This window comes from Microtus oregoni, unplaced genomic scaffold (assembly GCF_018167655.1).
Source record: "Microtus oregoni isolate MIOR12 unplaced genomic scaffold, Mior012 000006F_ref0000085, whole genome shotgun sequence".
NCBI classification, from domain to species: Eukaryota; Metazoa; Chordata; class Mammalia; order Rodentia; family Cricetidae; genus Microtus; species Microtus oregoni.
Genome location: NW_024543065.1, coordinates 47669198 through 47683921, shown reverse-complemented (window position 1 = coordinate 47683921; position 14724 = coordinate 47669198). Strand labels below are relative to the sequence as shown.

The 14724-nt window shown below is 40.5% G+C and overlaps 1 protein-coding gene across 2 annotated transcripts in view; it reads left to right on the top strand.

The window, feature by feature from the left end:
• The window catches only part of LOC121449068 (sulfotransferase 2A1-like), a 51339-nt gene extending 38685 nt beyond the window's left edge, over positions 1–12654 (top strand). The window contains exons 5-6 of one of the 2 annotated variants that reach the window (XM_041653270.1): positions 2807–2984; positions 12466–12654. In XM_041653270.1, the coding sequence (XP_041509204.1) occupies positions 2807–2984; positions 12466–12578 (291 nt within the window). In that variant the 3' untranslated portion in view covers positions 12579–12654. The remainder of the gene's footprint in view (positions 1–2806; positions 2985–12465) is intronic. The other variant, XM_041653271.1, reaches the window with a different exon arrangement.
• Positions 12655–14724: the final 2070 nt, after the last annotated feature.

The following is a 14724-nucleotide window of genomic DNA, read 5'->3' as shown; positions in this document are numbered from 1 at the left end:
TAGTGAAGACATATTCTCCAGGATGATATTGATTATATTTATAGGATGTACTCTTCTCTTTGAGATTCGGGAACTTGTAATTCTAAGTGCTGATATCTGGCCCTGTCATGTTGCATTGGTGCTTCCTTCATTATTCTTTTGACCTGTTTGATACTCAGATAGTGTGGTGGCTCTTTGTGGCCTGGGATCCTGATCAGTGTGACCACTGGTAATTCCAGGTAAAATGTGTGTCTGGATATAGGAAGCTGACACATATATTTGGGAATGGGCTAAGAAGAGCAGAAGAAAGTCCACAGGAGGATAGCAAGCAGTTTTCCACAGAATCTACTCAGTCAACTGGGAATGAGGCCACTGAGAATAATTCATAGCAGCAAGTTTGATAAAAATCTGTGAATGAGACTAAGGTTTGGAATTGGAAGAATGGAGGGAGTAAGGAAGATCTGCATTTAGCCCACTTGCTTTACTGTTAGAGTGGCATATGGGTTCTTAGAGAGTGTCTTCTGAATTTTAGGGCTCAGACAAAGTAATGAGTAGGGAGAAGGGACTTTATGTTGCGGGAGGTCCTCCCACTCCTCCAGCCTATCACCGCTGAGGTACCAGCCCACTGGGGCGTGGTTTCTCTCCCTTTAAAAAAGCGGCCACTTCCCTCTCCTCGCTCTCTTCACTTCCTGCTCCACCTGCGACTAGACTCCTTTCCTGGTTGCGTAGAGGGCTCTTGCCTGGGACAGTGATCTGTAAGTTTTTTCCCCTTTAAATAAATACCACCCTAATAATCATAACCCCGAATTGGTGTGGCATTGTTTGTGACTTACGCTTTCAACTTTGGAGTTTCATATTGGTTTTATCCATTTGCAACAGTAGCATCTGTGTGAGGGATGCTGAACCAGGTATTCTACACAGAGCTGGGAATGAGACTAGGAGACTGGACTTGGAGTAACAAATGTGTTAATGAAGATCTGTATTTAGCCAAATTACTTCCTTGACCATCTTGGCCTGTGAGTTCCCAGGGAATGCTTGGTGGAGGTGAAGTGTGGAACAATGCAATGAGTTGCGATAGGGATGTTAGGAGTGGTCTATGAGATCTACTAGAGATGTGGGTGGATAATGCAGATATTCTGATGCATAGTTGGAGGTAACATTAGTAATGAGGAATAGGTGATGATCTTCAATTAACTTACCTCTTCCCTAGCCAGAGTCATCAGTGAGTTCCCAAGACAGGACTTTTAGATTTGTGTGTTGGGATAATATTGAGCTGGAGCAATGAAGTTAGAAGAACATCCGTGAGATCTACTCTAGATAAGGAAGTAGCCACAGATATTTCTGTGGAAAAAGTGGGGATGAGACTGGGAGATTAGATCTAGAGGGGCACAGGGAATTGTAAAATGCAGCCAGCCTACCTGCATCCCTGACAAAAGTCAGAAAAAGCAATTTTTAATGAAAAATAGAAAGGAGCAACAAAGACAGGAAAATTGGGTCATTCAAAAAGGAACTTGGTTCCTTAATGTTTTCTCCTAAGAAAAGAAAGTTTCCCTTTATGTAGCAACACCAAAGACTCCTTGCTTTTTAAAAATCTTTTATTTTATCATTTATTATTTATTTTAAATGAATTTAATAAATAAATTAAATAAAATTTATTATTATCCAACTGTATCTGCTGCATGGTAAGGCTGTTTTCCATAAGTCTCCTGTTCACAAAATTCAACACATTATTTTCTGTTATTGCCCTGATTGTTTATGTTCCCATAAAATATTATGAATCTTTGAAAATTATGTAATAAAAGTTTGGCATCAATAATACCTTTAGAGTTCCATGAAAAGGGCTAGAATTCAAAGCAAAGTCTTCGCTATTCCAAGCTTCTGCCTTATGACTGTCTTAGATTAACAATTGGGACAGTGCACATTTGTGATTCCAGCATATGGGTATCTGAAGCAAGAAGAATATGAATGTGATGGATATCTTAATTATAGTATGATAACATAACTCAAAACATAATAAAAGCTCCCTGAAATGCCCCCAAGTAATGAATATTGACATCATTCTTATGAAAGTGCTGCAAAATATATTATTCTCAGTTACCCATAGGCAACAGTATTACACGGTGTAAATATTAACTTCTCGCAAAATCTTTGTGCACACTGCTTCAGTCCCAGTTATCACTGTCTGAAAGTATCTCTTTAAATGCTCAGGCAAGTGGGGTATGGTGGTGAACACCTTAAATGCCAGCACTTAGAAGGCAAATTCAGGTGGTAGATCCTTTACCTATTTGAGCTTGAGGTCAGTCCAGTCTCCATATCAAATTTCATCCCACCAAACAAGGCTGCATAGTGAGACCCTGTCTAAAGGAAAAAATATCCCAATGCATTTAGTGGGTGTGTTGGCATGCATCTGTGAACACAACTTTATAGAATTGGAAACTGGAGGATCGCATGTACCAGGTCTTCATCTACTAGAAAGTAAGTTTAAGAACAGTTTTGGTATGTGAGATCCTGTCTCTAGTATCCTCTCCTCCCTAAAAGAAATCAGTCTCTGTCTTTTAGGTCCAGACATCAGACACATTGCATTCCCAACTCATTACAAAATGCTGTGTGTTTGTGTGTGTGTGTGTGTGTGTGTGTGTGTGTGTGACTTCTGCCATCTGTAAATGTCCTGCTTCTTTCCTCAAATCTTTCAATGCTTTTGCATATCAAGGTGTCATTTCTTTCTCCATGCCCCCTTTTCAGTGTCCACCCACAGTTAACTTCTCTGCATCTGTTCTCTCAGATCTCTCTGTTCATTAGCATCTTTTTTTGTTTCTTCTCTTTTTAGGATACAAGAGGAACTATTGAGAAGATCTGTGACTTCCTAGGAAAGAAATTAGAGAAAGATGAGCTGGATCTGGTCCTTAAGTACAGTTCCTTCCAAGTCATGAAAGAAAATAAAATGTCCAATTTTAGCCTCATCACAGGAGATGTGGCTCCCAATGGTTTGCATCTCATGAGGAAAGGTGAAAAAATATATATAGCTCAAAATATGTCAGAATATGTAGAGAGCTTGTTGTTTCAATGTCACTTTCAGCCTCAACCAGCAAGGAAGACACAACACCGGAGCTCTTCCTGCAAGCAGTTTATTCAGGACCTTGTTCTCTTTCTCTCCACCAGACAATCCTCTCCCAGCCCTTAAAAAGGCACAGGCTGCCAACCCCAGATTGCCACTTGGGCACTGCCCATAGGTCCACGCACATGCAAGCAGCTGACAATCATTGCATGATAATAGCATAAGTCAGGTCTTAGCCATAATTAGGAGTTGATTATCACAGAGAACACTCGCTTTTGGGATCGAGGAGGGTGGGAGCCAGCACCATCAGGTGTGGCTCTGCGCAGCTCTCTACAGTTCCCCCTTTTGGTTTTGTAAAGCAACAGGCAAGAGTAGAGGTCTGATCTCTGTTAAAAATGGAACATGTACTAGTGTTTGTCCAGGTGTCATCCACTCAGAGAGCACTAGACCTGTCCGGTGTCTTTTTACAGAGGTGGGAGTTAGACATCAACCCACATGCCATCAGACTTGCTCTTCTTGAGGTTGACTTCTCTGACCTCAAGTGCAGTGCACAAGCCTTGCATCCTGTGCTCAAATATAGATAACCAAGCTTGAGGGGACTATCCTGCTTCAATGGCTGTAAAGGCCTGAATGATCATAACTGCATTGCGATGCTGTGAAACTTTTATGTGACAAATGCACCATAGGCATACCAGGGAGGCAAGCACCATTAAGCCTGTTAGGGCTCCTATTCCCACCCACTCCTTCAGATGATTCATGGTTATGATGATCCAGGTCATGGCGAACTGGCATCGGCTTGGGAAAGGCTGACAGAATCCCCCACCACAGCTCTGCCATCACTTTCTTTGTTGAGTGGGTGAGGAACAGGCACAGGATCCCCAGACATATCTGTAACATCCTTTTCTGCCTCCGTCTGCACTTGCACCTTCCTCACCAGCTGTTCTGGCACCCAAATAGGGTCCAAATGATCCTGTGGAAAAACACAAACAGCGCCTCGTGCCCATGCCAGCATGGGATCTGGTCCATGCCAAACCCCTGTTCAAGCATCCTTCCAGGTCACCATTCCTTTTGAAGGACTGGACGGACATGAATGCCTGTCTGTGGCAGACTGAATGGAGTTATCCAAGTTTAAAAATTTTAAAGTAAATAAGGCTAAAGAAAGTCTATTCTTAGGGGTTTGCTTATGGCCTATTCCCCCTTTTTGTTTTTGAAGTATCTCCTTTAGAGATCGATGGGCACGTTCCACGATGCCTTGTCCTTGTGGATTGTCTGGCAGTCCATGAGTCAATTGAACACCCATACGCTGACAAAATGAGGTGAATTTTTGTCCAGTATAAGCAGGACCATTATCAGTCTTTAACTGTTGGGGCTTGCCCCAGGCTTCCCATGCTTCTAGACAATGAGCAATCACCTGAGTCGCCTTGTCACCTGTCATGGGTGTGGCATGAATAATGCCAGAATGTGTATCAACCGAAACATGCACATATTTCAGCTTGCCAAATTCCGAAATATGTGTAACATCCATTTGCCAAATTTTAAGAGGGAGTAATCCACGTGGATTGATTCCCAAGGTTTGAGGATGATGATAAACAACACATTGTGGGCAATCTACAACCACTTTCTGTGCATCAGCATGAGAGATATTAAATTTTTGTTGTAGGGTTTTGGCATTAACATGAAATTCCTTATGCAAATCATATGCTCTCTGTAAAGCAGAGGCGAGAAATATCCATTCTCGTCTGGTACAACGATTTACTTTGTCATTGCCCTCAGCTAAAGGACTTGGTAATCCTGTATGTGCATGGATATGTTGTCCAAAAAAAAAAAGATTTTTTTTTGATGCCAGAGTAAAAGCTGTAATTGTACAAGTAGTATATGTACAGGATTGGAAGACCTAATGGGTCCCACACATTCTAAGGATCTTAAGACATTAACAACATAACATGAATCTGAAATTAGATTGAATGCAGAAGGGCAGGCCTTAAACACTTCTATTACAATTGCCAGTTCAACTTGTTGTGGGGCTCCAGGAGAAAATTGATGTATAACAGGCTCCAAGGAATCTATCATATAAGTGCCACAACCGGTCTTAGATCCATCTGTAAAAATAACACTGGCTCTGGAGTGGGTTGTAAAGTAGTAATTTTGGGAAATATCACTGGGTGTTCCTTAAACAAAGTCAGCAATGGATGTTTAGGATAACAGCAATCTATAGGCCCTGGATAGGAGCAACGCAAGATGGCCCACTCGTCTAAGGTAGCACATAAAATCTTTACTTGATGGTTGGAATAAGGCACTATAATGGTAGCGGGGGCAACACCAAAATATTGTAGGCACTGCTGAATTCCGGTTAATGCCAAAGTTGCTACAGCAGTAGGATAATGCTCAAGAGATTTAGCTGGAGATATCTTAGATTATATCCAAAGCAATGGCCCACTCTTCCATAAGAGTCCTGTGTGCTGGTAATATGAGGGAAGAATGCATAAAGCAATATCTTGACCCTCTTGTATCCTTTGTAGGAAGGCATCTTGTAACCTGTTTTCCACCTTTTTTAATGCTTCTCGTGGCTCAGTAGTCAATTGCCTTGGAGAATCCAAAGCGGAGTCTCCATTTAAAACACTATACAGGGGTTTTAACTCATAGTTTGGTAACTTCAAATAACATCTAATCCAATTTATATCACCTAACAGCTTTTGAAAATCATTTAGCATTTTTAAACTATCTTTCCTTAACTCTATCTTTTGAGGGATAATCTGTTTCTCACAGACTCTTACTCCTAAATAATTAACAATTTTATCCTTTTGTACCTTTTCGGGGGCTATATGCAGCCCTCTCCTTTCAAGTAGCTTAATAAGCTCCACATAGGCCTGATCTAACATTTGTTGATTCTTGGCAGCCAGCAATATATCATCCATATAATGAACGCATCTTAGAGTGGGAAATTTTTCTCTAAGGGGTGTAATAGCCTCCCCCACATACAGCTGACACATTGGAGCACTATTGGCCATTCCCTGTGGCAAGACAACCCACTCCTATCTTTTGTCTGGTTCTTCATGATTAAGAGACAGAACTGTAAAGGCAAATTTCTTGCTGTCTTTATCAAACAAAGGGATGGAGAAAAAACAATCTTTTGTATCTATTACAATAATAGGCAAAGAGGATAGTAATGGCAACCCGCGTTGCACTGGTCCCATGACTTGCATTTGATTATTAACCGCTCGCAAATCATATAATAGGTGCCACTTTCCCGATTTTTTTCCTGATTACAAAGATAGGTGTGTTCCTGGGGGAAATGGATAGTTTAATATGGCCCAGAGTTAACTGTTCCATTATTAAATTATTGGCAGCCATGAGCTTCTCAGAGGAAAGAGGCCACTGAGGAACCCACACTGGCTCCTTTGTTTTCCAAGTAATGGGAATTCCTTCCCCAGTGGCTCCTAAGAAAAACCCATCCCTTGTCTGGGTTTTCTTAGTTCTGCCATTATCGGATCTTTCCATCCTTATAAATACCTTCCCAATCCAAAATTCGGATGGCAGCCCATATTTTTCATAATGGTTTGAGCCTTTTCTGAATATTCATTACTTAATTTAAAACCCATAGATTTCATGAGATCTCTTCCCCATAATGATACTGGAAGTTCAAGAACATAAGGTTGAATTACTCTGGAGTGGCCCTCTGTATCCTGCCAATTTAATAAGTTAGCACTAATATTAGGGGTACTAGCATATCCTAATCCTTATAAGGTGTGTGATGAGGTCTGTATAGGCCATTCTCGTGGCCAATCTTTACTGGCTATGATACTTTTATCTGCCCCTATATCCAAAAGGCCTATGATCTCGACTCCATTAACAGTTAGTTGTAAAATAGGCCTTTGGAACAAATCCAAGGATAAAAATGTTAAGTCTGTACCTGATGAACCAAATCCCTTATCTCCTCTTTCAATGTCTTTAGCTGGATGTTTGTCATGTAGACTAGGCAAAATAACAAGTTGAGCTATCCTATCATCTGGGGAAATCGCGGTAATGCCTTTAGGCGACTCAACCATAATTTTAACAATGCCTGTATAGTCTGGATCAATTATCCCAGAATGGACACGTAATCCTCTTAGGGTAATAGATGATCTCCCTAGTAATAATCCCACTGTACCAGGTTGAAGAGGACCCTGAAAATCAGAGTCTACTGTCTGAACTCCCATTTGGGGGGTTAATACGAGTCTGGTAGTGGCACGAAGGTCCAGTCCTGCTGAACCTGCAGTAGCTCGTCGTGGTCCTTGGGGTGTCTGAAGGTTGGCCACTGCTCGTGACTCCCTTCTCTGCTCTGATCCTCCATTGCCCCATATATTTGGGGGCCCTGAGGCCGGAGGCCCCGCTGTCTGTTTTTTTGGCATAGTAACATTTACCAGGGGTTGTCCATTAATATATTTTACTGACCTACACCCAATCGCCCAATGCCTTCCTTTTTTACATCTGGGGCATAGTATTGGAATTGGGCAGTGACCATTCCAGCTTCCTGGGCATGTCCTTTCTGAGTGCTTCCTCCTTGAGGGCAGTTACGCCTTATACGGCCTGTCTTGCCACATCGAAAGCAAGTTCCCGTATTGTTCCCGTTTTTACTTAGTCGAAGTACAGCAGCAGCTAGCCCAGAATTGGTTAACGGGCCTCCTAGCTCTCTACATGCTCTCATCCAATATTCCAGCCCTCTGTTCTTGTAAGGGGTAATGGCTGCCCTGCGTTCTTTCGTACATTGTTCATATGCTAACTGCTTGATTAATGGCATAGCGGTGTCAGGATCACCAAACATCTTTCCTGCCGCCTCCACCAGTCCAGCCACAAAATCAGAAAAAGGCTCTGTGGGTCCTTGGATAATCTTCGCTAGATTACCCCTTACTTCCCCTCTATTTGGCAGAGACTTCCAGGCTCGAGTAGCAAGATTGTTAATTTGCTCATACACCCGAGGTGGATATCCATTTTGCTGATTGGCAAATCTACCTTGTCCAAGTAGCATGTCCGTATCCCAGGCTGCTTGAGCTGCCCCAGCTGCTAAATTTATCTCAGCCTGGCCATTGGCAAATTCAATTAAAGAAGCTTTCCAATCTAAATATTGACCAGGAGACAAGCAAGCCTTTGCAAGGTTCATCCAGTCAGATGGGGTCCTAGCATACCTATGTAAAGCCTCCACCTGAGCCATCATAAAAGAAGCTGAAACACCATAAGTCTGGACAGACTCGGCCAATGTTTTTATAACCTTGAAATCTAACAGCTCATGATATCTGTTACCTTGTTGATCTTGAAATACTGGGAAAGCAGTCATCATTCTAACTCCTTTCTGGGTCATCACTTCCATTCTGACCTCCTTCCATACTCCAGGACTGAAAGAAATCCCTCCTTCTGCTCCCGTGAACTCAGGATACAGAGGGGGGTCCGAAGGAGTTACACTCCTTGTACTTTCAAGTTGTTTCTGCTTCTGTTCCTCCCTTCTTTTTTCTCTTGATCTTTATCCTGTCTATAGATTTACGGATAGATTCTAGGGGGATCACATAGAAGCCCTCCTCTTCCTCCTCCTCCTCATCAGACTCTGAGTGAATGGAAATATCTGACTCCTCCAGTTCTGACAGACAAGGATGTAATCCTGTTTTTCCTTTTCCTGGGTTCTTTTTCCTTGTACCTTTACCTGACCCAGCATCAAACATAGCTTTTTCAGAGGCTCAGATCTCTTGTCCTGTTGTATCTCTAGGGCGGCCTGGCTATTCTCTATTGCTTCACTATACCTTTGGTCTTTCAAGTAACGCCACACTAGCCTCCAAACTGATCTGACTCCTTTAAGAGCTAAAAAAATTGGACGCGAAGGTGAAGCGCCCATCTGAACAAATGTTAGATTCGTACAATTTCACTTTTAACCCGTCCACTCTTGTCGCAGCTCTACTACCTTGCTCTCCCTTTTTCTATTGTGAGAACAGAAAACCCACTTGTCGCGATTCCTCAATCTTACCTGAGGATTTACCGGTGCACCCCCTGACTGCAGCAAGTTCTGGGCTCCATGAAGAGAGGTTTTGAGGTTCCCCATACCGGCCACCACTTGTCGTGTTCAGCCTCGACCAGCAAGGAAGACGCAACACCAGAGCTCTTCTTACTAGGCAGTTTATTCAGGACCTTGTTCTCTCTCTCTCTCTCTCTCTCTCTCTCTCTCTCTCTCTCCCCCTCCCCCGGGCACACCTCTCCAAGCCCTTAAAAAGGCACAGGCTGCCAACCCCGGATAGCCACGTGGGCACTGCCCATAGGTCTACACATATGCAGGCAGCTGACACTCATTGCATGATAATAGCATAAGTCAGGTCTTAGCCATAATTAGGAGTTGATTATCACAGAGAACACTCACTTTTGGGATCGCGGAGGGCGGGAGCCAGCACAATCAGGTGTGCCTCCATGCAACTCTCTACATATCAAAGAGACTATAAGAAAGTTGGGCATGTTTCAAAAGTCATAGCTCATTACAATATGGTTTCTTACAGACCTTGCAATGGAATCTTTCCATGTTGATGATGTGGCTTTCAGGAACTCTGAAAAAGAATTGACTTGTTGTGGGAGAGCATCTTGGCATTGCATATGTCCAGTACCCTCAATATAAAATGAAGTGTAGACATGTTGCAATGAGGCTCTGTAAGGCTCTCTGTATCTTAGAACTCAACTCTAAAGAAAATGTCAATGCATGGGACCAAAGATATATCTGGGATGATAAACACTGAAATCACTTTCTACAAAATGATTTGAAAAGATATTGAATATGTCAAGATTACTGACTCATAGTAGGCTCTAGACCCATAAAGGCAATGCAAATTATTTACCGCTGCTACAATATAACAGTATTTTTCAACCTAAATTTGAATTGCTTCAGACTCAGGGCTACTCAGTTGGTTCTGAATTGTCTCTCGTGGAATGGCAATATCCATCTTCTCTATGTCTGTGCTACCTCTCAATGCTGGGAAAAAATATGGGCATGATTTCATTGCTTTAAAATTAAGGAGTAACTTTGCCAGAGTGAATAACACCTGGAATCTCACCTACACCTTTCTAGCAAGTAATTGGTGAGATGGGAGTCAGTGTTGAAGAAGGAATGAGTCAGATATCAGGTCTCTGGAGATGAGTAAAGAACTAGGGTATAGATGCAGGAAGCAGAGAACAATGGATTTCATTTTCTTCTACCAATAATTTAGATTCTTCAGCCTTAACTTTCAAGTTTCCTACATCATAGAGTGGTGGAGCATGAGAGAAAAATAGGGTTTTAGCTCTTCCAAAATATGGTATGGCTCATGTATCATATGTTTCAGGAGGATACATTTATATTTATTTACATATATATATGTGTGTGCGTGTGTGTGTGTGTGATTGTATGTGTGTATATGTTTGTGTTTGTGTACGAATGTCTAAGACATTAATCTTAGACAGAGACAGAAAAAGATCTAGGGAAAAGCCCACTATCTACAGGCCATAAGAAATGCCAGGGTGATTCTGAACAAAAATATTTTTGTGAGATCTACAGCTACCAGAACTATTAGGAATTTTCTTACCAATAACAGTTAAGTCATCATGCAGTAGGGTTATCTTGTCCCCTAACACACCAAAGTTTGAGGAGTTTATTAGAAAAAAAGAAGAGAAGTATTTTCTTGTAAGGTGCACAGGATATTGTCATATTCTAACTTAGAACTCCATGTGTGTCCCTTCAAAGACATGCTTCTCTTAACTTGACTCATTCATATTGAATTTACGAAGTTCTGGTATGTCAGCATCTATTCTGGTTTATTAAAAGCCAGGCATGCTGTGAGAAACAATAAAATATCTTGTTGTAAAAGTGATAAAAATAATGAAGCTGGGAGCAGAAAAGGATACTTATAAGATCCCACCATAACAGATGGCAATTTTATATACATAACAAATAACTGTATATTATTTTAATATGGTATATCAATAATTACAATTTAATTCTGAATTCTTCATCTGTTCTTTAATAAATACTACTAGGGGCTTAAAATTAACTTACATGATTCTTCCGGAAAATAATGTGATGATCTGGAGATATGACAGATGTTAAGAATAATGACTGTTCTTCCAGAGGTCCTGAGTGATCTGGTGACTTCTTCTGGCTTGAACAGATACATGCAGGCAGAATAATATATATATATTTAACAAACAAATCTTTAATAAAGAATGTAATATGATAAGGAAAAGTCTGACCTTTATTACCAATCGTTTTTGCTTCATCTGAATTCATCAATATCATGCTGGGTAAAATCTCAAGGACTAATTTTTCTGCGTGGCAAAATGGAACAATGCCAATACCTTCTTAACTCATTAAGGAATGCTTTCAACAAACCCAAATTGAGTATGTTCACTTTGCCTGATATGCTTGATTAAATAAAAGCTTTTACAGTTTAAGAATCATTTTACTTTTTACATTTAAAATATATTAGATTTTGTGCATATATGCAAAATAGAAACGAGTAGAGCATGTCAAAGCATCATAACTATAAAATAAAAAACAGCAAGGATAGGGGATTTACAGTTTTGCTTGGAAGAAAGGAAGAGTTGATTACAGTGGTATTACTAAGAAAACAAAAGAACAAGATATTATTATATGGAATATATGAGCACTCCAGTGTGAATGTCCACACTATGCAGTGTGAGCAGTTGGACAATTTAACATTACAACTAGAGACATCTTATAATGCAGTTATCAAAACCAAAGATTATAAAAAGGACAGAGGATGAAATAATGTAGATGTGCATACATTACCAAACACCATACTGATTGAAAAGAGGAGTCCTGGGACATTCACTGCTGACTGTTTCTGGGTCTCCTACATCTTCACTGTCATGTAGTTCACAACTGTGTGTATCTCCAGCTCCAAGAGATACACTGCCTCTAACTTCTGAAGGTAACTGCTTTCATGTGCACCTATACACATAATTAAAATTAACTTTAAAAGATGTTCTAAAAGTTGCTTGCATGCTTTTCAGAACTTCTCTAAGTAAACACTAAAGTGTAGAAAGAACAGTTGAAGTCAGCTTGGATAATTAAGATAAAAAAACTCTGTTGGGATGAACAGTGTAGGGCAATCAGGTATAGTGGGGAGCAAAAATAATCTGGCCATCTAGAGTTTGAGCTAGTGTTGATGCTGTTAGATTTTGTAGTTGACAGGATGGGAAAGAATAAAGTGGGTCAGTATTTCCACAGAGGTAGAAGTCTGTTTGCATATTATTGCAAGGCATAAGAAGAATTATATAGGGAGTTACTGGTAGTTTCTCTTTATATACTGTTTGTTCCTTGTCAAGTATGTTAAAAGAGGATTGAGAGATATGTTAAGCATTTTAAGTTAAGGGGTGGTAGTGTTAAGATCATCATTAACCCATCTTTGTGTCTTCTTCACATTTTCCAGGCACGACTGGAGACTGGAAGAATCACTTTACTGTAGCCCAAGCTGAAGCCTTTGATAAAGTGTTCCAGGAGAAAATGATTGGTTTCCCACCAGAACTGTTCCCATGGCAATAAATTCTTAAAACTATTAAATCATGTATTGGTACTGTAAATGACTAGGTGTGGTCAAAGAATAAATCCTATAATTGAATTGTTTAGTTCTTTAATCATTAGTAGTAGCAGCAGTGATAATAGTAAGAGTAAAGTAGTGCTAGCTTTATCGTGTGTGTGTGCTTACATGTAACATGATTGAGGCCTACTTGTTGGGGTTTTTGTCCCTCCTGGTACCCCACAGACAGGAAGCCCCAAAGAAAATCACACAGAGATCTCTATACGTTATTAAGCCGATTGGCCGATTAGGTCAGGCTACTTAATAGCTCTTGTAGCTTATGTTACCCCATTATTCTGATCTATGTTACCCATGTGGGTCAACCCTTTTCAGTGGGGCAGATCACATCCTGTTGCTTCGGTGGTCTGGGCAGGAGTGGGACGAATCAATTTCCTCCTTCCCAGAATTCTCCTGCTCTCATTGCATCACCTCTACTTCCTGTCTTGTTTTCCCAACTATACTTCCTGCCTGGCCAATCAGCATTTATTTAAAACATGATTGACAGAATACAGACAATTCTCCCGCACCATTTACACATTTATGTGTGTAGTGCCTTCAGAGACCAAAATAGTGCATTGTTTCTCATGGAATTGCAGTTACATGATGCTGTTAGCCACCTGCTTTTTGACCTAGCATCTGAAATCATATCCTATACAAGGGTAGTACAATGCTCTTGATCTCTGAATCATCTATGCAGCCAAAAATCTTGGTGTCTTGAGTCATCAAATAGCTGTTTTTCTTCATTTATTACTGGTCTGTTATACATTGTCAGCTAACTCCAATGTGCTTCAAGTAATTAGCTTCAAAACAATCCTTGTAATATTTTAAACATAGAAAACATACAATAAACTGTACTTTTTACTCTGACTTTTAGGCAAAAGGAATAAATGAATTGTATTTATAGAGATTTTCAAACTCATTCAAATAGTGTATGGTGTAAGACTTTTGTAAACTTACATTTACTTGGAATATCATATTTGAATTTCACTTTTTCTTCTTTTTGATAAAAATGTTTAGTGGGCATATAAAATTATTGACTTTATTATGAAACTCTGATATATACATGCACAACTTTGTAATTTACCTATATTGCTCCACCACTGTCATGTCCCATACTTTTGTTCCTATTATTACATTCTCTTCTCACACAGTGCCCTTCTACTTGCATGTCATAAAGACACTTATATTTAAATCAGAATGTGAAAATGAAAGAAATAATACAATTTTTTATATTTTTATGGTTAAGGGGAAGATTTTCCTGACAGGTAAAATGGAGAATACAGAAAGAGGCATCTGGGAATGCCTAGAACACAGAGAGAAAGGAGTAGACTAAACATGATCAGCAGAATTGGCCAGACTATGATTTGGGGAGCAAGAAAGGAGGATCAACAGGGATAAAGCCAAGAGAGCAAGAGTCACCAAGAAGACCAAGAGAGTCAAGAGAATAACAGAGTTATATAGGAATCAGAATCTTGGGAAAGGAAATGTATAACCTGGAGAAATTTGGGGTAGAGGATAGAGTAAGAAGACCTGAAAGGAGCCAGGGCACTGAATATCTCTGTGGATTCTCCAACAGGCACTTGGCCAGAGAGCATGGAGGTCAGCATGCACTGTGGTATGCTAACAGGCACTACAATTCCTTATTTGTCCTGTATGTATTTTGGCCTCATGTACCAGTTTATTGTTGATGATAAGGGCCAATGTAATCTATTCTCTAACTTGCAGAAATTTGAATTTTGTCTGTACCAGGAAAGTTTGGAATTTGTTTGACCTGTGACATGTGAATCCAAGTTATGACTCCTTGAAGCTTCTATGAATCTTTTTAAGTTTCCAAAAAGAGGTAAAGGTTTTAGATATATTAGCAATAATACTGTTTATAGTTTGTACTGAAAACCTGGGTCCTGAGTTCACCTGGAGAGATGAGTGACTGGGCTCCTGGCTGGAGGGTCCTGCTCATTAATCCCTAGCCCCCAAAGCAGATCCCAAATCCAATTCCAAACACTGAAGCCCCAGAGACCTGCTAGCAGCCTCCCCCAAACACCTCCCCTTTGTTATCTGCAACCACCAGAGCCTTGACCTTGACTATACCTGGAAAATTGAGTGTCTGTGTTC